Genomic DNA, 23,467 nt, shown 5'->3' on the forward strand with positions numbered 1-23,467 from the left:
GCCGGGTTGCAGTTTGCGTATAAGAGGAGGCGATGATCCGACTTGGTTGTCTGATCTGCTGCCATCACCAATAAGTCGAGACTCAAGACATTGTTCTATATCCTCCACCTGCCTATATATAGACCCTGCCTATCCCTCATCTTGTTCAATTCATCTTCCAATTACCATCTTGTCCACTGCCACCATGTTGAGCCTCTTGTCCACTCTCCTCCTCGCCGGCTCGGCTCTGGCCCTGCCCTCTCGCGTCGTTCCTCGAGACGCCAACACTTCCTATCCTCCACCTCCAGCTACCACCTCTACGGGATGCACTGCCAGCTCTACAAAGGTCTCAAAGTGGACTGTCGACGAATTCGACTTCCACGCCTCCTACACCTTCTCCACGCCGGCCCACCAGAATTCGTGGGGCTACGTCAACTTCACGCTGAGCAACCCGGCGCTCAACTACACGCCCGTGTGCAGCGCGGCCTCGGACCAGCTGTCCGACTTCTTCTACGGCAACTTTGTCTACAACTGCGAGGTGCCCGCCTCCGCCGGCGCCGACAAGGCCACCTTCACCTTTGCGCGGCCCAACGACAGCCTCGCCATCAACCAGACGTGGCACTGCGCCGACGAGGGCAGCCGCTTCACTGCCCAGGGCGGCGTCCAGCTGAATCTCACCTGCAGCGACACCACCTGGCAGAACCCCAACTGGCAGCCCGGCCAGATCTACTCCCAGCGCACCGTCACCTGCGGCAAGGTCACCGTCCCTGCGACCATTGAGGAGATGAGCGCTGTTCTGTAGGACAGAAACAGCACCATGTTCCCGCCGGCGCAGAGGACGATTTCGTCTATCCGTCACGTTTTGATGAGAAAAAGTACGCATAAGACGAGGGTTTCGAGTGTGAAAATGAATGGGACATATTACTATATATAGGTAATGTTTCTTTGGAAAAGGAGGGGATATATGATATGGCGCTTTTTTACTTGCGAGGAGTTTCTTGTCGGTTTTATAATGGGTTTTTCGACTGCGAGCGAGTCACTCCTTTGATGATCAACGACATTCTTTTACAATAATGATAATGGGGGAAAATTATTGGGTTGGGTAATTAGAGAAAGGGGGATTCATGAGATGGCAACACTTGCCTGTACCATAGTACACAACGTACATATAATGTGAAATTGATCCAAAATGCTGCTGCCGATGAGTAATGTGATGTGAATAACTTGGCATACCGAACTTACACTAAGAAGAAGAGACTGAGATGGCTACTCCAACGCAAAACAACGAAACGGCCGACGGCCGCTGCTTTTCATGTAAATACCTGTATGATACTAGACAAGATATCACACTAAAAAACTGAAGGCTCTCCACCAGATGAACAGAGCACATCCACATTTGGCCGCTGATGCCGGCAATAACGTATTCCTTGAGTGGAAAGAAGGGGTAAAAGAATATTTGCTAATATATCAATTAGAAAGGAGAAGTAGCCTTCTGGGCTGTGGTTGAATCATCCCGCCTACTCCATCTGGAGACGAATTCGCAAGTGGGCTAGGCAAAACACGGAGAACAAGATCATCACGGATCTTGTTCTACTGAGATGTACTTCTAAAAACTAAAAGATAAGGCGCCAGCGGAGTATTCTAGGTACATCTTGCACAAACTCGCCAAAATGTTTTATAAGATGGAGAAATAGACATTAGTGTGACTAAGAATATGCAGGGCTGCAATATTCTAGTTTAGATTGACATCTATGAGATGCCGATCTGCCTGTTACATCTGCTCAACAACAAGCCGATTCGTCAGAAGCAGGCTTTAGTCGAATCAAACTTGAAAGGGACCGCACCTCTCCATCCATGCTAGGCGAATCGATCCCGAATGTGATTGACAGAAGCATAACATTTAAACTATACTGGACCCTGACGAAGATAAAATCTGAACGCTAGGTATGTGTGTACCTTTGTAAGTTGATGGCTCCAGCTGAGATGTAACCTACTCAATTTCAAATCGATTCAAAACCATTGCTGCCCCTGAGTGAGCAAACCAACTAGTCAAACTTATCTTTCCACTCTCGTGTAATCTTTCAGCTGAGTTGCCGTCCACGTGGTTAATATCACATCTCATCTCTCAACCTCCATTCCTAAATGCTGCTAACAGGAATAAAACTCGTCAAATCACATAATCACTCATCTAGTCTGATCTCTCTTCGTAAAGTCTCAACGCAAGCAAGCCTCCCCATGAGGCCATAGGTCCAGGCTTTACAATAGCTCCAGAAACATTCAAACTTCAGCCATCTAAAATCAAACCACCGACACTCGATAACATCATAATTAGCTCAAACCGTCAGCTTTCACTTGAGTCATGCCATCAATAAACACAAAACGAGGCATTATCCTCCTCTCGCTTGGCAAACCAAAATAAGGCGTCATTCCCCATTCCTCCCCATGGGCACCTGTTAGTCGTCCCATGACTCCAGAGCGAGCTACTACTTTTGTATATAGTACTACTTGTAAGTATTGGCATTTCAATCCATCACGTAAAGGAAACCATCCGCTCGCTGCTACAAGGAGCTAAGCCTTAAACATGGCAAAGGAAAGAGAAAGAAACCCACTCCTGTATTACACCGTATTCGGCATGCCCTGCCAATAAGCCTGCGGCATTCGAGAACTTGGGCTGAGATACAGCTTCACTGACCGACTCAGAATATGAGGCTAGGGAGCGGGAACAAAGTCCTAGTTTCTCCATTCACCGCGTTAGCCCTTCCTTAGTCCCGCCTTAGTCGATGAGCAACGCAAAAGCTGCAATTCACAAACAATTCCAGAAAAAAAAAAAGTCGTCCGGCCAATTTCTGGTTCCCTCCCAAAGAGGTGCCGGCACTCTCTTGGGAACAAGCTCCGATCGCGTCATCGGCCCACGCCGGGTCCGGGCGCGACAGAATCGGGAAAGGCCCCGATGTCGTGATCAACCACGGCGCGGCCAAAATGGAGCCCTTTCATTTTTTCACTGTTTTTTTTCTCTTCTGGCTTCTGGCTTATTGTAATTTTTTCCTTCTACCTCGTTTTCGAGAAGGCTTCTACCGGGCACTAGCTGGGGCTTTTGCATGTGAAATAAGGTAGACAATGGATAGCGTCGGCATTGGCTGACTTACCGTCGCATCGCACCACTGCAGTCTCCTGTTTGTGTTTCCAACTTACACGCATCTTTATTGTCTTTTTGGTCTTCTGTCCAGTTGGTACTAGTAGTGCTAATAAACTGTTTTTGTACTCCATATTGATCATATAGTGGAGTTTTGTAGGGGCTCATGTCCCTGGGCTAGGCGAGGCGACTTACTCGCAAACCGCGTGTTAGTCTATTCAAGCTTCGCGACTCGTGGGCCACTTCTGGAGCGTCAGCCTTGCTTCAATATTACTAGTGCCTACATGTACAACAAGTAATGTTGTCTCCTGAGATGCAATAGGAGAGAGAAGCGTAATAGAAAATCTCTGCAAAGCGTCTGTGTAAGTGGAATTAGAATTATTCCTAAATGCCAAGTGCTCAAGCCTCCCGCGCTCAATCAATCCTTCCTTGGCATGGCACACCCATTCGGGCCTCTTTCTTAACCCAGGCCACGTTCCTCTTCCTCTCTTGTCATAAAATCCGCCACCTCCAAGTTCTGGGTCTCCATCGCTGTTACCTAGAACAAACCAGGGGGCCTGGAGCTCTTTGCGTTCGTTTAGCACCCGATGGCACCATGGCGGGCCCCGCTCAAGACAAGCTTTTTTTTTCTCTCTCTTTCTCGACTTGCCTCTCCATTGTGAAGCTGACTTTTGTCGTGTAATTCTTATTTGCTGATCCAGTTTTTTTTGTGGTCGTACCCGCGCGTTTGGGGATAGGGATGGGATCGATGTTTGGCCCACTTCCCATGGCTTGGGTGGGTGGTATACATGTATAATAGGGACTGAGCCTCCTCTTGTTTTTTTACCATGATTCGACATCTCTCTACTTCTTGTTGTTCTTGAATACTTCCGCCTGGTCCTTGGTATCTGAGGTCTAGGCTTGCTGATTGTTTTGTCCTTGTTTGGTGTTTGCAAGACTACAGACAACATGTCGGCCATTAAGAGCCTGTTTAAGACGGGCGCCGAGGATGTTACCAAACTGAGTCCTCAGCACGCTGGCAGCGATGATGCCGCCTCTGTTCAGAATGGAACTGAAAGTATGTTGTGTTGATAACTGGTTATACAATGTATCCATCATACTGACTCTTTCCCATCAGCTCAGTTCGAACACGCTCGAGAGGCCAAGCGCCAAATCGGTGTCCCCTCAGCCTCCATGCTCATCTTCAACCGAATCATCGGTACCGGCATCTTCGCAACTCCTGGCTCCATCCTCGCCCTGTCCGGCAGCGTGGGCCTGTCCCTCTTCCTCTGGGTCGCCGGCAGCCTCATCGCCTGGGCCGGCACGGCAGTCTACATGGAATGGGGTACCGGTCTTCCCAAGAACGGCGGCGAAAAGAACTACTTGGAATACGTCTACCGCAAGCCGCGCTTCCTCGTGACGGGCATGTACACCACCTATGTCATTCTCTTGGGCTGGGCGGCTGGTAACTCGGTGGTCTTTGGCGAATACATCCTCAACGCGGCGAGAGTCGAGGTTACGGATTGGAACCAGCGAGGTATTGCTGTGGCTTGTATCACAACTGCTTTTCTGATTCACGGCACTGCGTTGAAGTGGGGACTGCGTCTTCAGAACTTCCTGGGTGTTATCAAGATTTGCATTGTCATCATTGTCATCATTGCGCCCCTGGCCAATATCAAAAAGGTCAAGGAGATCAACTGCCTTCACAATGCCTTTGAGGGCACTACCGGTAGTGCCTATGGTGTCGTCACTTCTCTTTACAACGTCATCTGGAGTTTCATCGGCTACAGCAACGCAAACTACGCCCTCAGCGAGACCAAGAACCCGACCCGAACCCTCAGGATCGCCGCCCCCCTGGCCGTCGGCTCCGTCACAATCCTCTACATGCTCGCCAACGTTTCTTACTTTGCTGGCGTGTCTAAGCAGGAGATTCTCGAAGCCAAGCGCCTTGTTGCCGCCTCGCTCTTCCGAAACATGTTTGGCGAGAGGGCCGAGAGAGCGCTCTCTGTGTTCGTCGCCCTGTCTGCCTTTGGCAACGTCTTGAGTGTCATCTTCTCCCAGGGCCGTCTTGTCCAGGAGCTAGGCCGTGAGGGTGTTTTGCCCTTTTCTCGATTCTTCGCCAGCAACCGGCCCTTCAACGCTCCCTTGGCCGGTCTGTTTGAGCACTGGGCCATTACCATGATTACTATCCTTGCGCCGCCTGCAGGTGATGCTTACAACTTTGTTCTCAAGTAAGTGTTTTTCTCACATGTGAATAGAAATAAAGATGAGATGTACTAACAATTCTGCTACAGCCTCATCTCCTACCCTCTTGCCATCATCAACGTCTTCGTCGCCGGTGGTCTTATCCACCTCTACCGCAACCGAGCCACCTGGAACTGGAACCCTCCTATCAAGGCCACTTATCCGGTCGTCATTTTCTTCCTTCTCAGCAATGTTTACCTCGTTATTGCACCTTTCGTGCCTCCTGAAGATGGCCAGAACGTCTACGAACACCTTCCTTACTGGATTCACTGCGTTGTTGGCTTCGGTGTCCTCTTTGTCGGTGCTCTTTACTGGCTGCTCTGGGCCAAGGTTATGCCTTGGGTCGGTAATTACGAGCTCGTTGAAGAGACTGCCGTCGACCCAATTGACGGATGGGAGAGGAGCTACTTTACTACGAGATCGTTGAAATCAACATAAGAAGAGGCAATGGGCATGGAAGTGTGTTGATAATGAGGTGGAGTTTTTCAACAATGCGTTAGGATACCCCGATAGATTGAAGTAATGTTAATTAATCATGTCTTTTGAAGACTTACAAAACAAACTGGCATCCCGCTTCTGAACGTGAACCATTATGAGGTCGTTGACACATGCCAAACTCAAATGATGCCATCTATGTAAAATGATGCATGCCAAACTCAGATTAAAACAATGATACATGCTTAAACTCAAAAGAATACTATTCAATGTGAAATGACGTGTGTTGAACAAACAATGACATATCCAAAGTCCATATTCACTAACCTTATGATGGCGTGATCACTAATACATTCTGCAAGTACACCTCGTGAGGATATCCGGAAAGAGCCAAACGAAAGAATAAAAAAAAAACAAGATTAACAAATTAACAATAGAAAAAAAACCAAATAAAAGCAAATGAAAGGGATAAAAGGGATGAAAGGGATAAGAGAAAACGCTCTCGCCGGTATACGATGAAAATGGCAGGTAATCCCCGTTTCAACTGCGCTCATCTATACGCATGTAAATGCAAAAAAGACAATGGAGAGGAAAAAGTTGTCGGTGTAAATGATGCCATGCCGTCGCATTCAACGCCTGTTGCCAGAGCTGCTGCCCGCTGTTCCCGCCGTTGCCGATCGGCTGGCGGCTTCTGGCAACGGATTGTTTCCAGCAGTGTTCTCCATTTGGGTGATTTGCCGCAGACGGTTGTTCTTGTTCATGTTGACCTTCATGTTGTTTCCTTTGTGCTGGTCGTGCGTCAGTATTCGTGAATATAGAAACAAAGGGGGATGCTTGCTTACCCCGAGCTCTCCACGTGGGTTGTTAGCGATGCGGAGCTTCCATCCGTCACCTGCAGATAGAAGGGATTTGACGAGCTGCTTCGATTTCTGGGAGAGTGATAAATTAATAAGAAGAGAATCCACCTCCGCCGGGTCAGGGGTTAAGCTCACCGTCAGAGCAAAACACATCGCATCGACACGCTGTGCAAACGTCTCATAGGCTTCCTAAGCTCCATCGGCGCCGCACCAGTAAGGTATCTGGGTATATCCCTGCTGCGATTGTATGGCGGCTTCCTAAGAATGAGTAACAAATGGGTTAGCTGACCTCTCATGCAATTTTGTAGTGGCGCGTGGGAAGAGCGAGAAAAAGACACCTACAATGAGCTCCCAGCAGAGCCATTCTACTGTCTGGTCGTTCAACTGCCGACCCAATATCTTCTTCTGTTGTACGTCAAGAGTTGGAAGTTCGTCCCGGGTCGGCCGCATTTCGTCTAACGGTATATCGTTCAGCTTCTTGTCTGGAGTTGCGCTGTTGGCTTCCTCCTTCATACGCCGGTGTTCGTCCATCACTCGGTTCCGCTCTTCGGGGACCAGAGTCTGTGACCACTCATTGATGTTTTCCCAATCGTTGATGGCATTGAAAAGCTTCTCAACGTATCTCTTCTTGTCCTCATTGCTCTGAGGAAACGTAGAGTTTGTAGAGGGGCTGCTGCAGTTGTCCTCGGACTTTCGAAACAGCTCGAGAAGACGCTTGAGCTTCATACTGGCGTCCGCAGGCGAGTGGAAGTACTCTTGGTATTCAAATGTGGGCATTTTGTCGGTCTCTATTTTCAATTTAGAGTCTTCAATGTTGTCAACTTTTGCCAACATGTGAGCCTTGATGACTCGTTTCTTTGGACCCACAGGACTCTTGTCGATCCTAGCCGCTGAAGCACTGCGCTTCCGAGGTGAGGACTTGACGGAAGAGGGAGGTGAAATGACGGTGTAGGGAGATGAGGTCACCGCATAGTCCGGCTGTTGTGATGTCATATACGTCGGCGCTGGTTGCCGCGATGATTCTCCTGGCATGGCCAACGGAGCTGGCTGTCCTGGAAAACCAGGTATTGTTTCCGGCTTGGCCATGAAATCACTCAGTGATCCCCGATACATTGTGTTCTGAAGTGAAGCGGCTGCTCCCGCTTCCACTCCTGTTACATTTGCCTCCGCTACAGGCTGTAAAGCTGTCTCGGAAGGGTATAAGTTACCCAGGAGGCCATCGCCATCTATGCCGCTGGTTGGATAGTTGGTTCCATGAGCATTGCAACCATAATCGAGGTTATCGGTACTCGAGTAAAAGGGAAGAGCGTCTGATCCGGATCGCAGTTGTGCTATATGCTCGCTGTCCCAGTCACCGCTGCCGTAGCCCTCAAATGGTATTGGTCCCGGTCTCAGATAATCAATTAGCGCCAGCGATGGCGACGGCACTTGCAAAGCCTGAGAGGACACGAAAGCGGCATCGAAAAAGGAGTCATCGGCGGTTTCTCTGGTTGAACTATCATATATATAACAAGGCATCAGCTCAAGTCCTAAATTGCAATCGGCTGCAGAGATTACTCACAAATGAGATGGAGCATTGCAGTACTCCGGATCGGGGGATTGGTGGGTGTATTCATCGCTGTATAGGCGTCTCCTTGGCTCGTAAACCTGCTCCGGAGATTCTAAATATTCGCCGCCGTTGTAGGGGGGACATGTAGGAGCGAAGCCTGCCGCCATTGGGTTGGTAGTCACCGGGCCACTCCTGGCATCGTAAATGTCTGTGACCCATCCGTCACCAGCAAGATACAGTGAGTTTCCCGTTTCATTGAAATCCATCGTCCTTTGGACAGCACCTCGACAATTTGACACCAAGAGTTTGAAGAAGGAGATGGACTTATGTGTGACAGCAGTGACAACAGCCAGTGTAAGTAGAAGTCCAAAAAGAAGAGGTAGCTGTTACAGATGTTGAATAGATGTAGATGGATGAATTGGAGAAGAATTAAGAGGAGAAAAGAAAAGAAGAGAAGCGAAGAGAAAAGGACAAGTTTCTCTAGAAAGCTGGAAATCTTTTATGCCGCTTTGCTGCACCTTTGCGTGTTTAATGGGAGTGTAGGGGCGGGCGAGAGGCGTGGACTTCTTCGTTTGCGATAAGCCATTATCGAGGACAGTGAACGTCAACATGCATAACCAGCTGAATCAACTGGGCAAACACAAGCCATGTGGAAGCCATATGCACGGAAAACGCACGAGACGCATACCCGTAATAGGATGCATGCCCAGCTAAACCGCCATCTCAACTCTGACCACAGCTATCCGTTCTCTCTGCAGCTTCAAACAGGTTACAGGCACACGCCCCTGACAGCTGTCACTTGGTAGACGCAGCTATCCGTGTTTACATGCGTGTTGAAGACCGGGCACTGGGGCACTGAGCCTGATTGCAGTTAATGATCTTGATGAGACGATGTCGAAACCCTTAAAGAACACAGAGCACCTTGCTCTCCATCTTGCCGTCTCCACGTATGTCATAGTATCCACGTATATCCCGCTCACTTAAAGATGGCTGATCTAAAAATGTCAACCAAACTTTCCCATTTGGCTGACTGTCTGCAGGAACCACGGGACGGAAGCTCTCCCCAGTCGCTCCCCTCCATGAGCCTCTTGGCAGTCAAAGGGCTTCACCATCCCTAACGATAAGCATATAGAACTAGGGGTCATTAACGGGATATCTTCCAAGCATGACCATTGCATATGACTGTTACAACGTCGCTATCTATCACCATCACGGCTTGAGTCGGTGTTTGAAGATCCAAAGCCGCGATTAGCCTCTGGTTTCTGGCTCCAAGATCCGGATTGTCGGATTTGGCGTGTTAGTTTTAATTAGCTCTCTTGATAGCCGGGAAGCCATGCAATGCATGACCATGTATGCTCGCCAAACTATTTGTTCATCGCATATGCTATTGGAGAACAGGTAGGGACCGGCCCACCTCATGTTTCTATGTTAAGCAGCAGTGCTGGCGGTAGTGACGGTGGTTGGGCTAGTAGTGATAATCAAGTCCGGGGATGGCTACCAACAGACGCCACTCCCACGTGCTACAAAGAAATGGTTGCAACCTACGGGGTAGCAGACGGATAGTAGTCTCTGAGCCTGCTTCCGTACCTGCGTGATAGCCAATGCCAGTTGACTGTTGCTCTCGACTCAGGTAGCAACAGGTGGAGATGCGGGGGTGGATTTCCGGGGTATCAAGAGGCGTAAAGATTCGGTTAACTGTAGTCTCTGTGTTGGTTCTCCATCTTGTGTTTTCTGTTGATGCCCATCTGAAATTGACGAAATGCCCCGACAAAGCGAATCAAGGACGGTCAAGATGCGGGAGTCGTTCATGGCAGGCGACTGATGTTTCGGAATGAAGAGCAAACAGGGCGAACCCCCACCCCAGCGTCTATTGCATGATATTTTGCTAATTTCTCATCGTGACGAATCTACGGAAAGGGAGGATTAGCTCGAAGACCGACAGATAACCGATGAGAGCACGGAAGAGAAGTTCGGACCGCCCTGTGGGTTCTCCAAATCTCCAACAAACTACGGCCAACTCCAACCAGCGGCCAAGGGACTAGGGAGTGCTAGGCTGGCTGCTAGACAGCGGACATAAGCACGTTGTTTAAGCTCTCAAGACCAATATGGGAGCCAAAACCCGGGGAAATCTGGGGCGTCGAAGAATGCCTAGGCTATGGGAGAATCTTCTTTTTGGCGAGTGGCTCGATGCGGGGGTTTTAGTGCAAGGCGGTGATGGCCAATGGCAGAGGATGCCTCGGGAAATTTATATGCCGCCCCTTCTGGGCTTGCTCTGGGCGGAGGTACAACTCCTAGCCTCAGTCTCCTTCAGCTGCCTGGCTTGGATCCTTCCAAACGAAACCGCAAAGTCTTGCGTATGACCCTCGCTATGAATCATAATTCCGCTCCAAGTGGAGGAGACTCCGCACAATGTTCCTCCACATCGCTGCACAACTGGTCGGCAGTCGGCCTGCTGGGAGTCCGGCTACGGCTGGGATGAGTCGTGGAGACAGCCCTGGTAAGCTTGCAAATTCTGGAGAAGACGATCCACTGGCGCCACGATCTGCAAGGATGCATTACAGCCTTTTGGGAGAAGCGCTAGCACTAACACCACTGCTAGTACTACGACGCTCCGTACGCGGCGCACCTTTTGGCCTTTGGGGTATCCGGACGTTGGAGACGGTTGGCCTTGGTTGCGGTTGCAGAGCCCTTGGCAGCTCCGTCGATGGTTCAGCTGCTGCTGCTACTGGAAAGGCCCTGGTGGCCCCCATCGCTCGCTTGTCCGGCGACGCCAATGGCTGCCTCCATTACCCACCCGCTGACACCTAGTGCGAGCAGCGAGCATCGTCGACAATAGAGTACAAGGCAAGCATGTCTGGGGGCATGAGGAGCACAGCACAGGCCGAGTACAAATAGGGCCCGGCAGATCCCTTCTGCACCCTTTGTGTTCCACTCGCTTGCTTCTTGTCTTGCCAACGTCGAAGCCTGTGCTTCTTATTCCTCCACTATTTCACGTGGGCTCTTGCCCTTCTTCTTTTACTTATAATTTCTTTCTTCTTATTGTCTGGCTTCTCTCGTCTTACTTGGACACTGGAAAAGACAACCAAAGCGCGGCGAGATTGACGTCTGGTTTGATACCCCAAAAAGCTGCAGCGCATCCCACGCGCCAGCCAACAACAGAACGCCGCAATGGGCGTTATAGACGAGAAGCACAGCGGCTCGGATCGCAACTCGACCGACATCCGCGATACAGAGATTCAATATGCGGCCGAAGAGGTTCAGTGCCCGTCGCACACAACCGAGCGCAAATTGATGGCCAAAGTCGACATGCGAGTCGTTCCTTTTCTCTGTATCATGTACTTGCTTGCATTTTTGGGTACGTCGACAGTGACAACACGCAGCGCGAAATATCCCTTTGACTTTGCCCGCCTTACGATTGACTACATGCTAACATTCACCTCTGACTAGATCGTGTTAACATCGCAAACGCAAAATTGTTTGGCCTGGCCAAAGATCTGGATCTCGGCACCGGAGACAAGTACAACACCGCGCTAGTCATCTTCTTCGTCCCTTATTGTCTCTTCGAGGTCCCGTCCAATATCCTCCTCAAGAAGTTTAAGCCCCATGTCTGGCTTTCGCTCAACATGTTCCTCTTCGGCTTTACCACCATGATGCAAGGTCTGGTCAAGAACTACAGTGGCTTGCTAGCCACTCGCTTCTTCCTCGGCCTATTCGAGACTGGCATGTTTCCAGGAGGTAAGTCTCTTGTATCCCGCAGTCAAGTATTACCGTCTACTTCAACGGCTAACCAGCTTAAAACTACAGCCTTCTATCTTATCGGCATGTGGTATAAGCGATCCGAAGCCCAACGACGCTACTCATTCTTCTTCAACAGCACGACCCTCGCCGGTGCCTTTGGTGGCCTTTTGGCTGCCGCCATTGGCAAGATGAACGGCATGCGAGGCTACAGTGGCTGGCGCTGGATCTTTCTTATTGAGGGTGGTCTAACAGTCCTTGTCAGCTTCATCCTCTTTTTCCTTCTCCCCGATTTCCCGGAAGAGGCAAAGTGGCTGAAGGAAGACGAGCGCCAGTTTGTCGCAGCCCGCCTTCGCGTGGATCAGGGCTCCGGTTCCGGTCTTGGGCGATCAATGACAATCAAGGACATCTTGAATGTCTTCAAGGACTGGAAGGTCGTTGCTGGCGGCTTCATGTACTTTGGTCTTATTGTTCCCGCATACGGCTATGCTTACTTCGCTCCGACAATTATCTCGACATTTCAATATGGCCCCATTGAAACTCAGCTGCGCAGTGTTCCGCCGTGGGCTGCTGCCTTTGGCTTTTCCCTGCTCATTGCGACCTTGTCTGATAGATTACGGCATCGATTCGCATTTGCTGTTTTCGCCATGTTTGTTGCTATTGCTGGCTTTGCTATTCTTCTCGCTGAGCACAGTAATCACGACGTCCAGTACGGCGCACTGTTTCTCATTACGTCTGGCGCGTATACGGCCATGCCCATCATTGTCTGCTGGTTCAATATGAATCTAGGAAATCACACTCGCCGTGCCGTCGGTAGCGCATGGCAAGTTGGCTACGGAAATCTTGGTGGTATTATTGCTGTCTTCATCTTCTTGACCAAAGACGCCCCCAAGTTTACTACGGGCTACAGCGTGTGCCTGGCCTTTACCGGCATTTCTATGGTTGCGTCAGTGCTCTACGGGCTGGGGTGCTGGGCGGCGAATAAGAAGAGAGACAATATGACAGATGTCCCCCACCTCACAGAAGAGGAGAAGACGACGTTGGGTGACTTGTCCCCAGAATATCGATACCTACTGTAACCTGGGGTTACGCATTACGATGGAATGCAGTAGTATTATAAAGTATATAAGTCTAGTATATTAATGATTGGGCGGAGTTTTGTCTTGGGTAAAGACTGAATGAATCACTTGGCTATTACCAGTAGCATCAATTCAACGTGTGTTGCCTACTTGACATCTGTTGTGACCTCGCTTCAACAAGCCTCTGGCGCTTAAACTCAAGCTAGGCTGCCGAGCTGTACAAGCACCCCATTTTAATGACTTAGTTCCAAAGAGTTGCTCTATTGCTACAAGGACTGATTCGAGATGAGTAGGCTAACCGAGCCAGAGGAATATACGGAATCGGAATAAAGATCGAATACAACGATATTGACCTCTTACCAAGATGCCGCCACCAAGCCACTTCGTTGCCACTATATAGCTAATCTACCGCTTTCCGCCTCCAAAACTAGATTCCCTGAGATACGAGCCAAGATCTTTGCCCGCCCACGAGGCCCCAGAAGTTAAAAAGAAGGGCCTGGACCGGAGCAGAACGTAAGTCCGAGTCAGGTTTCCTTCCGGGGGATGCGGAGAAAATATGGGCCTCCAGCCAGCCACGATTATTCTTTTTTCTTATTCTTTGTTTTCTCTGGATTCAAAGCTGGCGTGATTCTTGTTTTCTCGGTGGAGAACCTGGGGCCAAAGAGTCATGATCGTGCAGTCGAATTTCTGCTCTAATGTAGCTTCCGCGGTCTCCTTTTTCCCTTTCTTTCTTTTTGAGTTGGTATGATGAGCAATCATGATTCCTTATGCGGAATAGCTTTTTTTGTGTTATTGCGATTGGTTTTGAGATGTGAGGAAATGAGGAAATGAGATGCATTGAGAATGTAATGTTGATTGGTGCCTAAGCATTACTGGTTAGAACGCGATTTTGTATGCTTGGAGATGTAAATTACGTTGAAGTAATACACAGAACAAATCTGACGATGGTGGTTTACTAATCTCGACGGAAGAAATACCCCAGGTAGAATTCGTCTGTACAAGTAGTAGATGACTCGGGGCGTAAAACGGCTTCGGACCGCATTTCCTATTCCGGTGTATTGGGTTATTTGGTGTTCTAAATTCTCTGAGCCATCAGACGGGCTAACATGTTGACTTACTTATTCTTCTTTTGCCTTTGAAAGGACAGATTTTGTTGAATCGACGATGTAAAAAGTAGAGATATTTGAAAGACTGTCAATCAATATCGAGGCTTTTGAAACAGCTTGTTACTCCAGAGTCGATTAGACTTACATCTAATCTAGCCGCTCTGGCAATTGCCGGACAGATATGCTCACATCCCGCGGACTTTCCGTCGACGTCTGAACTTCAAGTGTAACAGAAATCATTGTCATTTCTCTTGTCTTATTTTCTGTCTTGAACAGCCAAGTAGCCAATCCAGTACAGCTCGTGGCTCTTGCCATGCCAATTCACCGGCGCAAAATCGTTGAGCACCTTGAGCAGCGTCTTCCACGAATCCTCCGGGCGAGGCGTCGTGACAATGGTTTCCTACAGCATAGCCACGACGAGCTTGTATATCTCCGCGGGGAGGAAAGCGACCTTGCAGATGGTCAGGATGAGGCGTACCCAGTTGTCGACGAAGCTTTGGCTGAAAGATGCCTGCGCGTGACGGAACTCGAATGAGTTGATGGTGCTGTCGTCCTCGTGAATTTGTGTGGTGATGCGTAGAGCTGTAGACGCTGGAGGATCGCGAGTCTTGCAGTAGTGAGCAATCATCTGGTTGATTTGGCTGAGATCGGAGGCGTCCCAGAGAATGTTCAGTGCCTTGTTCATGGTGCCGTTGTGGAGGATGTTGAGCGGGAGGTTGGCCGTTGCTGCGGGAGACGAAGTCGATCCGGCCTTTGAGTGGACAAGAGCAGAGGCCTTGATGAGCTGCTGATGGACGCTGCGACGAACAGGCGAGCCCAGGTGGAAGAGCAGATTGTTCTCAAGCACAATCACCAGCGTTGCCACGCGCTGAGCCTGCAGGACAGTCAGTCCCTCTGAAGACACTGGGCCGACGGAGACGTGCAGGCCGCAGTCACTGGCGATGTGCACTTTGGCCGGATGCGCGGTCCAGATGCCGTACAGAGCCGTGTTGATGCCGGGGAACAAGTTGTTTGCCTCGGATTCACGCAACGTCGGGCTGCTGAGCTGTGCGGGCTGCCATTTGGCGTGTTTGCCGCGATGGCCGATGTCGCTGCTGGTCTGGAGGAGCCAGTATCTGCACAGCGGGTTTTGGACGGCGCCCGCGTTGAGCCATTGGACGAGGGAGAGCGGGTTCATGATGTACATGTCCGGGTTGTGCTTGGTCTTGATGATGCTTCCCTTGGGAGCTGTGGCACGAAGTTGGTTCTCTTGTTCTTGTGTCTCGCTGTTGTCGGCATTGTCGTTGTCGTGATCGAGGAGAAAGGCGGCTTGGAGGCCGGATTTCTGGAGGGCGGAAGCAAAGTAGTGGAAGATGTGATGGCGGTTGGAGATGTTTTGGGATGGTTGGTTGGGAGAGATGGGAGGGGCGAGGAACTCGACTTGGATGCCGAATTGGATCTCAGTGGCGAGAGATGGGGCTCTAAGAGGCTGAGAGGAGAGCAAGATGTGCCGCATGATTAAAGAATTGAAGCCCTCTTTTAAGGAGTTTGATCAATTACAGGTTTGGGAAGAGTGCGGTGGTGTGTTTTCGTGTGTCTTGGTATGAAAGGGAATATAAAAACGAGAAGAGTGTAGAGTCAGGACTTGCAATGGGAGAGAGCAAAAGACTGTGCATTTGTTTTATATACTGCCCCTGAATGCCCACAAATGAGCTAGTTTGAGATGGTTTGTAGGGCTTAACTGCTTTCCACGTGAACGGATTTTTGTTTCAAGCTGATATTGTGCATTCTTTTGTCCACGTATATCAGTTGCCTTGTTGAACAATGAGTGATTGGATATATTGCTTATTTAGCTGCTTGGGTGGGCTTGTTTTCGCATAAACACAAACCATCAGAGTGTGGAGCACGGATTGAATGGCTATTATCTGCTACTACATACTTTGGATTCAGATGTCGTTAAAGAATCCCGATTACCGGCAGTAGCTGTATAGCATAGCCATGGGAACTGATATTAATTATCTTTGCAGCAAAGAGGCGCTGTAACTAGGCCCAATGATGAACTTTAATGAAACACTGCGGAGTTACTCTATCCAAACAAATTACGATAGTGCCAAACGCCTCGATGCAAATAATTGTTCTATGGCTGCATCTTCTCTGAAATCCAAGCAGCTGCTGCAACACACTCCAGCGATCATCATAGCTGCTCGGCGACATTTTTTGATCCATACAATATGCACAGCTATTTTCCGATGGAATATTAGCCACTTGCCCATATTTATCCCCCATCCGCTGTTAATCTTCTTACATCTTCAGCACAGCCATCCATCCGTCCATCACCACCAACATTAACTTGGTTGCCTTCAAGTACTTCCAAGCAAACGCGCAACCAATCACTAATTCCCCTACACCAACCTTTTATTTCTCCGATTATTTAACAGTTATAGCAGCAATTCTGCAATGATCATCATGCTCAATGTGTCACCTGGTAGTGTCGACATGCTAAATGGCAGGATCTGAAGCTACTGCAGGCAGGAGGACATTGGCATTTAACCTTTTCGGGGAGTGTCGGTGTTCTATATTTGGATGGTTGTCGTTCATCTACCGATGCCGGAGATTCGGTAGGACCGCCCTGACCGAGATAGGCTGGGGTAATTGTGCGGATAAAAGGCTCTGGTGCCGTTTTTTCAACCAGCTGATCAGTTGATATGAATGGAAAAGATAAGAGCTTAAAAAAGGACAGCTGAGTCGCTCTTTTTTGGGCCTGTTCACTTCGATTTCTTACTTTAGTTGTAGATGATTTGCTAAACAATTGGATTGTATCACTGCTTAGGAGCTGTTGACTACAGGATTCCGCCATGTCCAAGACAGCTGTTACTACAACAGAGACAGTCATCCTCCAGCCCCTCTCTCTACCGGCCCCCATAGCTTCCATCCCGCGCCGATCTTCTGATCCAGATGTTCTAGCCTCATTCTCTGAGCACTCGATCCACGATGCCGAATCAGCCCTGCCGCCCGTAACAGCCGTCTCCACGGCCCAGAGATGGAACGACCCTCCGAGAAACAAGTATCGAGTCTTCTCATGTTTCTTCACCTTCATCGTGTACGGCATGAATGATGGCGCGGTAGGGGCAATGGTTCCTCTCTTGGGAGAGTATTATGGTCTGCCGCATTCGATTATTTCTCTTATTTTTCTAAGCCCCATGGTGGGATGCGTGCTGGCTTCTTTTACTACAAATCGTCTCCACGCAGTGGCTGGGAGGCGAGGCGTTGCGGCCGCTGCGACGGGTGCGTATATGCTTGCGTATATAGGACTGGCGCAGCATCCTCCTTTTGCTGTTGTCGTCTGTCTTTTGGTTTTGACGGGGTTTGGAAGCGGGTTGATGAATGGGAGCTGGAACAGCTGGTTTGGAGGATTGGTTCAAGGGAGTACGATGCTTGGGTTTCTTCATGGATTTTGGGGACTTGGTGCAACGTTGTCACCTATCCTGGTATGTCGCTGTCTCTTGTTGGAGAATCTAGTTTTATTGATGTGCACCACTGCAGATATCGAGAATTGCGGCCAAAGTGGAAGACTGGTGGATCTTTTATTGTAAGTGTTTGCGAATAACTGGCACAGGCTCTGGATATGCAGCTAACAATTGATAGCTATAATGGTTAGTTGACTCCCCTCTGCTGTTGGAAGATCCTCGGCATCTCATATGCTTGTCTTGTTCTAGGCTGGATTATCTTGTCTCGCCTGTATAGGCGTCACTTCGTCGTTCTGGGATGATGTTGGGAGGGGCTTCCATCGACAACCCGTTACGCCATTGCCCAACGCTCAAGGAACCCTCAAGATCCTGAATAATCGGGTAACAGCCCACACTCATCCCATATGGATGTTTATATGACGCTGACAGTACATAGGTTACCTTAACGCTCTCTGCCTTTATGGTTCTCTATGCTGGATCTGAAGTAACAATTGGAGGCTGGCTCCTCACCTTCCTGATGAGCGTCCGCAAGGGTTCGCCCACTGCGTCTTCGCTTGCTACTTCTGGATTTTGGATTGGCGTCACAGCCGGCCGTTTCGCATTGGGCTGGATCACGGGATACGTGGGCGAAAGGATCATGGTGTCGTTGTATCTCGTCAGCGCAATTGCTCTGGAGCTGGTTTTCTGGTTTGGTCAGAAGTTTGCAGTCAGTGCAGTGATGGCTGCGCTGATTGGGATATCAACTGGAATGATTATGCCATCAGTGAGTTTTACTCTGCTTCAAGAAGTAAACTCGAACATCCACACAAGTAAAGTTGCTAACAGAAAGACATTCAGGGAATTCGGATGATGACCAAGCTGTTACCACCGGAGAAGCATCTTGTTTCTGTGGGCTTTGCCACAGCATTTGCAGTGTCCGGATCATCCATGTAAGCTCTGTTGTGCATTGAATCTCACTTTTCTCAACGAGCTGACGTTCATTCTCCCATCTAGCTTTCCGTTTGCAGTCGGCGCACTCGCTCAGGCATATGGCGTACAAGTTCTCCAGCCCGTTGCATTGGCATTGTTTGGAGCGCAACTGCTGCTATGGCTCTTTATTTCAAGAGGAAAGCTCAAAGTTTAGAGTTGAGGATCTTGAGTCTCAAGTCCAGCAGGTGGCAACTCAAATTGGTCACACTGATTGGTCGATTTATCCTAGCTCCCGTCTCACAATCTCTAATTCTTCCCATAAATAGTAAACGTGATAATCTCCGTCGGGGATGATGGAAGTCGGCAGCGCCCTCGAACAAGTCATGGCCCTGACGTCGAGTGGACCGCGAGTGGATTTATATGTCTTTTTGATGGAACTGCCGCGTCCAGAGTGGATTCGCCAATCCGCTGCAAAGGGCGATTTCGACATTTGGAAAGGCGCAAGGCGAGGTCGGAAAAGAAAATCTGCGGCTGCTTACTCGCCGCGACTTGCGAAGCCCCGCCATTTGCCCCTCATCTCCAATCCAGAGCTGGTGGCCGAGTTGGGTAAAATGTTGCTTTGCTGAGGCCCCACTGTATTTCTCGAATGTGTATAAGAAGCCGTGGCGTTGCTTCTTTTGTAATTCACCAATCGAATCAAATTCCTCAATTCGTAAAGTGCGCAGTATACAAACGATCCTGGCGATTCTACTTGCTCAGACGCTCATACACTCACAACAAACAAAATGGCAACTGTGCGACACGCAAGACGCGAGGGTAGGACCATCTTCTCTTGTCCCGGCAGCATTTCCTTTGGCGCAAGTGACATCCAATCGCTAACCAGCGTGTCTGATTTGCAGATGCGAAGACTATCCTAGACTTCATCCAGGAGCTCGCCGATTACGAGAAGGAATCCGACTCCGTGCTGGCCACCGTTGAGACTCTGCAAAACACAATCGCCTTTGCGCCGGCAGACGTCGTCAGCCCCCAGAACCACCTGCCCGTGACCGAGCCCATCACAGCTACTCGGCCCGCACGATGCCTGCTCCTCATCGACGCACAAGGCAAGGCCGTAGGAATGGCGCTTTATTTCTACAACTATAGTACATGGCGGTCCAAGGCCGGCATCTACCTGGAGGACCTCTATGTTTCGCAGTCAGAGCGCAACAAGGGATACGGCAAGATCCTGCTGTCTGCGCTGGCCAAGGAGGTTCTTGCTATGGGCGGTGGTCGTCTGGACTGGTCTGTTCTGAAATGGAATGAGCCCAGCATCAAGTTCTATGAGATCATTGGAGCCACCGCACAGAGCGAGTGGGTGGGAATGCGTTTGGATGGACCGGAGGCCTTGGGCAAGCTTGCTAAGCTTGCCTAAATGTCTGTATGTATATACGCCCCAATAGAAGTATAAGAAAAATACAGAGAGAAAAAAATATTAAAATGATGTCTTTCACGAAGACGGCGTATTGCGCACTTTGCGGCCCTTTTGATCGACACCTTCAAAGATCTTGAGCTGGTGCTTAGCTGCGAGAGGGAGCTTTGGCTGGACGCTCCCCCATGTAAACGAATAGTTGAGCGTGTTGGGGTCCTGTGACATTGTTGGCGTAAGCTGCCATGCCCTGGTGTAGGCTCTCTGGAACCATCTTGCTGATAGTTTGCGATCCCGGTCCTTGACGCCGTACGGGCTGCTGTCCTTTTGGCCGGTTCGCCGCTGTTGTTTAAGCGCTTTGGGTTTCTCGACGATTGCCGCTGGTTTAGTAGCATAATCTTCCCAGCTCCAAGATGGTTTCTCGCCTGCCTCTTCCGGAATTGTCACCGGTATTGCTGGTGTTCGCCTCTCTGGTACTTTCCACTCCCCTCTCTCCTGGCCTCCGATACTCAGCTGCTTGAGCATCTCCCACTCGCCTCTGCCTAGCGGAGGCATGATCTTCTCAGCACTTCGCCGCCACCAGTGAGCTCTTTTCGTTTGTCTTAGATTATCTCCAGGTGGCTTCCCCCAGATGGTCTCTTTGGGAATGAATTGATCCGGGTCAATCGTTTTGACGATGGCCCCCCGCCAACTGGCCATTCCCTTTGTATCCCTCTGTTGCTGCCGCTGTGATGATAGAAGCCGCAGTAGCTTTTTTTGGTCCCATTTATCGAAAAACTTCTTTTTGATTTTCGTTCCGCTCTCTTCTGAGACCTGCGTTGGTAAGACAGAGTCTTTTGCAGCTTTGTTGCCTCTGTCGGCTGAATCAAGAGCTGCTTCAAGAGCACCTGTATCTCTGGGACCCTGTGGAATCACAAATTTGGCCATCAGTTCTCGTCGCCTACTGCCTGTTCTCCCGAATCCCTTGGATATTAAGCCCTCCATAGCGGACTGCTCGCCGCTATTGGCAGCTCGCAGAGTTCGTAGAGCTGTCTGGGCTCTTGTGAGATGGGCCTTTGCACGTGCGTCATAATTGCGATGTCTATGAAAGCGATCCTGAATTATAGAGGTAATCTCGGCGCGGAACGCGGGAGGTAAGTAAGAACATTCTCGGAGCAGATGACGGTAGAGCTGGACTGCGGATGGCGAGGCGGGGAGGGCATATGAAGGGGCAGGCATGGTGGATGGCCGAGATGAGGAGCTGTATTGGTCGAGTAAAGCCACAAAGGCTCTCTCGCAATAAAATGAGGAGATATTAGGTATTTTTCCTAATGAAAAAGGAAAACGAAGATTGACCAACGGGTATCAAGTCAAGGTTCAATATCTGCGCTTTACTGGTTAAACCCCGGCCAATTCTCAGTATTAAAACATAGCACGGTGACAATCTGGGTCTCGGTGACGCTTCGTCATCGACTCATAATGTCTCTTGGATAATTCTTGAATTCAAATAGAAGTAGTAGCAATCGGTTAATTAAATGCAGTATTGATTGCCCAGTGAATTTCCCCTGCGTTGGCATGTGAAGCGCTATCTAAACTTGATGTTACTGGATTTATAGAGCAAGATTTGCGCGCCGCACTAGTACGGGTAAAAGAGTCAGTTTACTCACAAGCATTGCCAACGTGTTGAGGCAAACTGCTCGAGGCAAACTAGCTGCGTTTCAAGTGGAGAAGTTCGGTTTGTTTGTTTCATGCTGAACCCAAAATGCCGGATGTTAGACCGCTAACCATTTGCTCTTAGGTTGGAAATTATAGAGGCGCCACAGTTCTGCCCGCAATCCAGCAGCAGACAGTGCTGTACTTGGATCAGAAGTATTATCCTTACCAATTCGTTTTGGCAATACATTTATCCCCTAAGTACTCAAAATATTCCGTTTCGATTTCAAGCCACATCGTTTTTCTTTCTACTATCACTCATCTACACTGCGGTCAAGATGCCTCTCATTATGAACATTGAAGACATCGACAGCCTCGATGGTCTAGCGCCACGGGCTTGCGAGCTATGTAAGCGAAACGACAAGGTCTTCCGCTGCTCAGCGTGTCAGGCTGTATTCTATTGTGGGCGAGACTGCCAGGTCCAAGATCGTGAAGATCACAAGATCCCATGCAAGTTGCTCAGGAAGGCGCATAAACGCTACAGGGAGGAGGAGCAGAAGCTGCGTGAGTGGCAGGAAGATATCGACATACCTGAAAACGTCTTCGAAGAACATGCTGGTCGTTTCTGGAGAATCATGGGAACGCGTCCATATATGGTTGCGCGGTTTGATCTGGCGCACATCATGAATGACAGCTACGGTACCCCAGGTGGCCCCAGGGATCTTGTGCAGGATATGCTGGACCATTATTTGGACATGCTGCGACTGAGCCGTTCCGATGGCCTGGGTGTGCACGAGATCATCCCTGCACTCTATGTTCGACTCGGCAGAGACCAGGATGCCTACGATTTCCTTAGGTGGTATGCGGACGTGAATGAGAATCCAAACTACGATTGGGGCAACATGGCTCTACCTTTTGTGGATACGAAAGATGCAAACGCACTTGAGGAGCCTCTACAGCGTGCGTGGACAGCCAAGTCGTATCTAGATTTGAGCCACGCTGTGACATTGCTGTTGATCAAGGTGCGAATCTTGCTCGACCTCCAATCCGTCCAAAACACCACCACTGCGCTTGGCGGCACGTTCCCACCCGAAATTATCGGACTCATTGATGGGAAGCTTGTCCGCCGCGATACCTTGTTTCGGCATCACAGCCTGTTGAGCAGGCCGGAAAAGCTTGAGCCGCTGATGAAGAACATCAAGAGCCAAATCAGAGAAGTATACAAGGCCGTTGGAGACTACAACCCGCATTTCTGGAACCTGATGGTGGACAATCCGGACGCTTGTGTTTTGCAAAGGCCGCAATTTGATGGATATGCACAGCGATCGGAAGAAGAGGCTTTGTTCATCCTCGACTATACTTTTGCTGCGTGGTATGAGACGCCGGGAGCTGTCAAGATGCTTCGAGACTTGGCCAAGATGAAGTGAAGCTGCTGGTAGACGAGAGTGAAAGTTGTACAGTGGAAAAAATGGTGTTGGATAAAAGGACATGGGGATCAATGACTGTATTTTGTGTTTAGACATGTATGTCCGACATGGACATTATTTATTGGGTATTTTAGCAGTAGGCGCAGTGGAGATGTACAAATATTATTTGACATAAGCTTGTAGACAAGCGCTCAGGAATAAAATGATGGCTTTCAGTTCCGGCTCTTCAAAGCCTTATGAGGAGATGCCGAGAGGCCCCAAGCAGGTTCCCATGCAATGGGTCTGTGGCTGTTTGGATCACGAGATATGCCAATAACAACTTGCGTTTGCTCGTATCATACAGAGCATACGAGCATCCATTTAATGTTTGCTTTGGGCAAGAATATTCACACAAGGTTCAAAGACAATATAGAGGCTGTTGACTTACTTACATAAGTACATCCATACACACAACTCGATTACGACGCTCGGCTGTGGTGCGGGAAGATCTGGAAACGTGGGGTTGGATGCACTGGATCATGTGAGCTGTTCAGCTGCTTGTTGCAAAGGCTA

The 23,467-nt window shown here is 49.5% G+C and overlaps 9 protein-coding genes across 9 annotated transcripts; 6 read left to right on the forward strand and 3 right to left on the reverse strand.

Annotated features, from left to right (window-relative positions):
- Window positions 1-184: 184 nt before the first annotated feature.
- Window positions 185-781, forward strand: TGAM01_v205269 (hypothetical protein; the record flags this gene model as incomplete). The annotated part of the gene is made up of 1 exon (XM_018803345.1): window positions 185-781. The coding sequence occupies one exon, from the start codon at window positions 185-187 to the stop codon at window positions 779-781; it is 597 nt and encodes a 198-aa protein (XP_018663383.1).
- A 3,279-nt stretch (window positions 782-4,060) lies between these two features.
- Window positions 4,061-5,773, forward strand: TGAM01_v205270 (hypothetical protein; the record flags this gene model as incomplete). The annotated part of the gene is made up of 3 exons (XM_018803344.1): window positions 4,061-4,169; window positions 4,230-5,322; window positions 5,386-5,773. The coding sequence occupies 3 exons, from the start codon at window positions 4,061-4,063 to the stop codon at window positions 5,771-5,773; spliced, it is 1,590 nt and encodes a 529-aa protein (XP_018663382.1).
- Window positions 5,774-6,399: 626 nt separating this feature from the next.
- On the reverse strand, window positions 6,400-8,442 carry TGAM01_v205271 (hypothetical protein; the record flags this gene model as incomplete). The annotated part of the gene is made up of 5 exons (XM_018803343.1): window positions 6,400-6,558; window positions 6,613-6,699; window positions 6,763-6,792; window positions 6,970-8,122; window positions 8,189-8,442. 5 exons carry the CDS (start codon window positions 8,440-8,442, stop codon window positions 6,400-6,402), a joined length of 1,683 nt encoding a protein of 560 aa, XP_018663381.1.
- Window positions 8,443-10,585: 2,143 nt separating this feature from the next.
- On the forward strand, window positions 10,586-10,984 carry TGAM01_v205272 (hypothetical protein; the record flags this gene model as incomplete). Its single annotated transcript, XM_018803342.1, has 1 exon — window positions 10,586-10,984. The coding sequence occupies one exon, from the start codon at window positions 10,586-10,588 to the stop codon at window positions 10,982-10,984; it is 399 nt and encodes a 132-aa protein (XP_018663380.1).
- Window positions 10,985-11,344: 360 nt separating this feature from the next.
- Window positions 11,345-12,990, forward strand: TGAM01_v205273 (pantothenate transporter liz1; the record flags this gene model as incomplete). Its single annotated transcript, XM_018803341.2, has 3 exons — window positions 11,345-11,531; window positions 11,624-11,911; window positions 11,981-12,990. The coding sequence occupies 3 exons, from the start codon at window positions 11,345-11,347 to the stop codon at window positions 12,988-12,990; spliced, it is 1,485 nt and encodes a 494-aa protein (XP_018663379.1).
- Window positions 12,991-14,496: 1,506 nt separating this feature from the next.
- TGAM01_v205274 (hypothetical protein) lies at window positions 14,497-15,591 on the reverse strand (the record flags this gene model as incomplete). Its single annotated transcript, XM_018803340.1, has 1 exon — window positions 14,497-15,591. The coding sequence occupies one exon, from the start codon at window positions 15,589-15,591 to the stop codon at window positions 14,497-14,499; it is 1,095 nt and encodes a 364-aa protein (XP_018663378.1).
- Window positions 15,592-19,236: 3,645 nt separating this feature from the next.
- On the forward strand, window positions 19,237-19,862 carry TGAM01_v205275 (hypothetical protein; the record flags this gene model as incomplete). The annotated part of the gene is made up of 2 exons (XM_024549611.1): window positions 19,237-19,267; window positions 19,351-19,862. The coding sequence occupies 2 exons, from the start codon at window positions 19,237-19,239 to the stop codon at window positions 19,860-19,862; spliced, it is 543 nt and encodes a 180-aa protein (XP_024405644.1).
- A 75-nt stretch (window positions 19,863-19,937) lies between these two features.
- Window positions 19,938-21,074, reverse strand: TGAM01_v205276 (hypothetical protein; the record flags this gene model as incomplete). Its single annotated transcript, XM_018803338.1, has 1 exon — window positions 19,938-21,074. One exon carries the CDS (start codon window positions 21,072-21,074, stop codon window positions 19,938-19,940), a length of 1,137 nt encoding a protein of 378 aa, XP_018663376.1.
- A 752-nt stretch (window positions 21,075-21,826) lies between these two features.
- On the forward strand, window positions 21,827-22,915 carry TGAM01_v205277 (hypothetical protein; the record flags this gene model as incomplete). Its single annotated transcript, XM_018803337.2, has 1 exon — window positions 21,827-22,915. One exon carries the CDS (start codon window positions 21,827-21,829, stop codon window positions 22,913-22,915), a length of 1,089 nt encoding a protein of 362 aa, XP_018663375.2.
- Window positions 22,916-23,467: the final 552 nt, after the last annotated feature.

This window comes from Trichoderma gamsii, assembly GCF_001481775.2.
Source record: "Trichoderma gamsii strain T6085 chromosome Unknown Scaffold_16.2, whole genome shotgun sequence".
In the NCBI taxonomy this organism is placed as follows: Eukaryota; Fungi; Ascomycota; class Sordariomycetes; order Hypocreales; family Hypocreaceae; genus Trichoderma; species Trichoderma gamsii.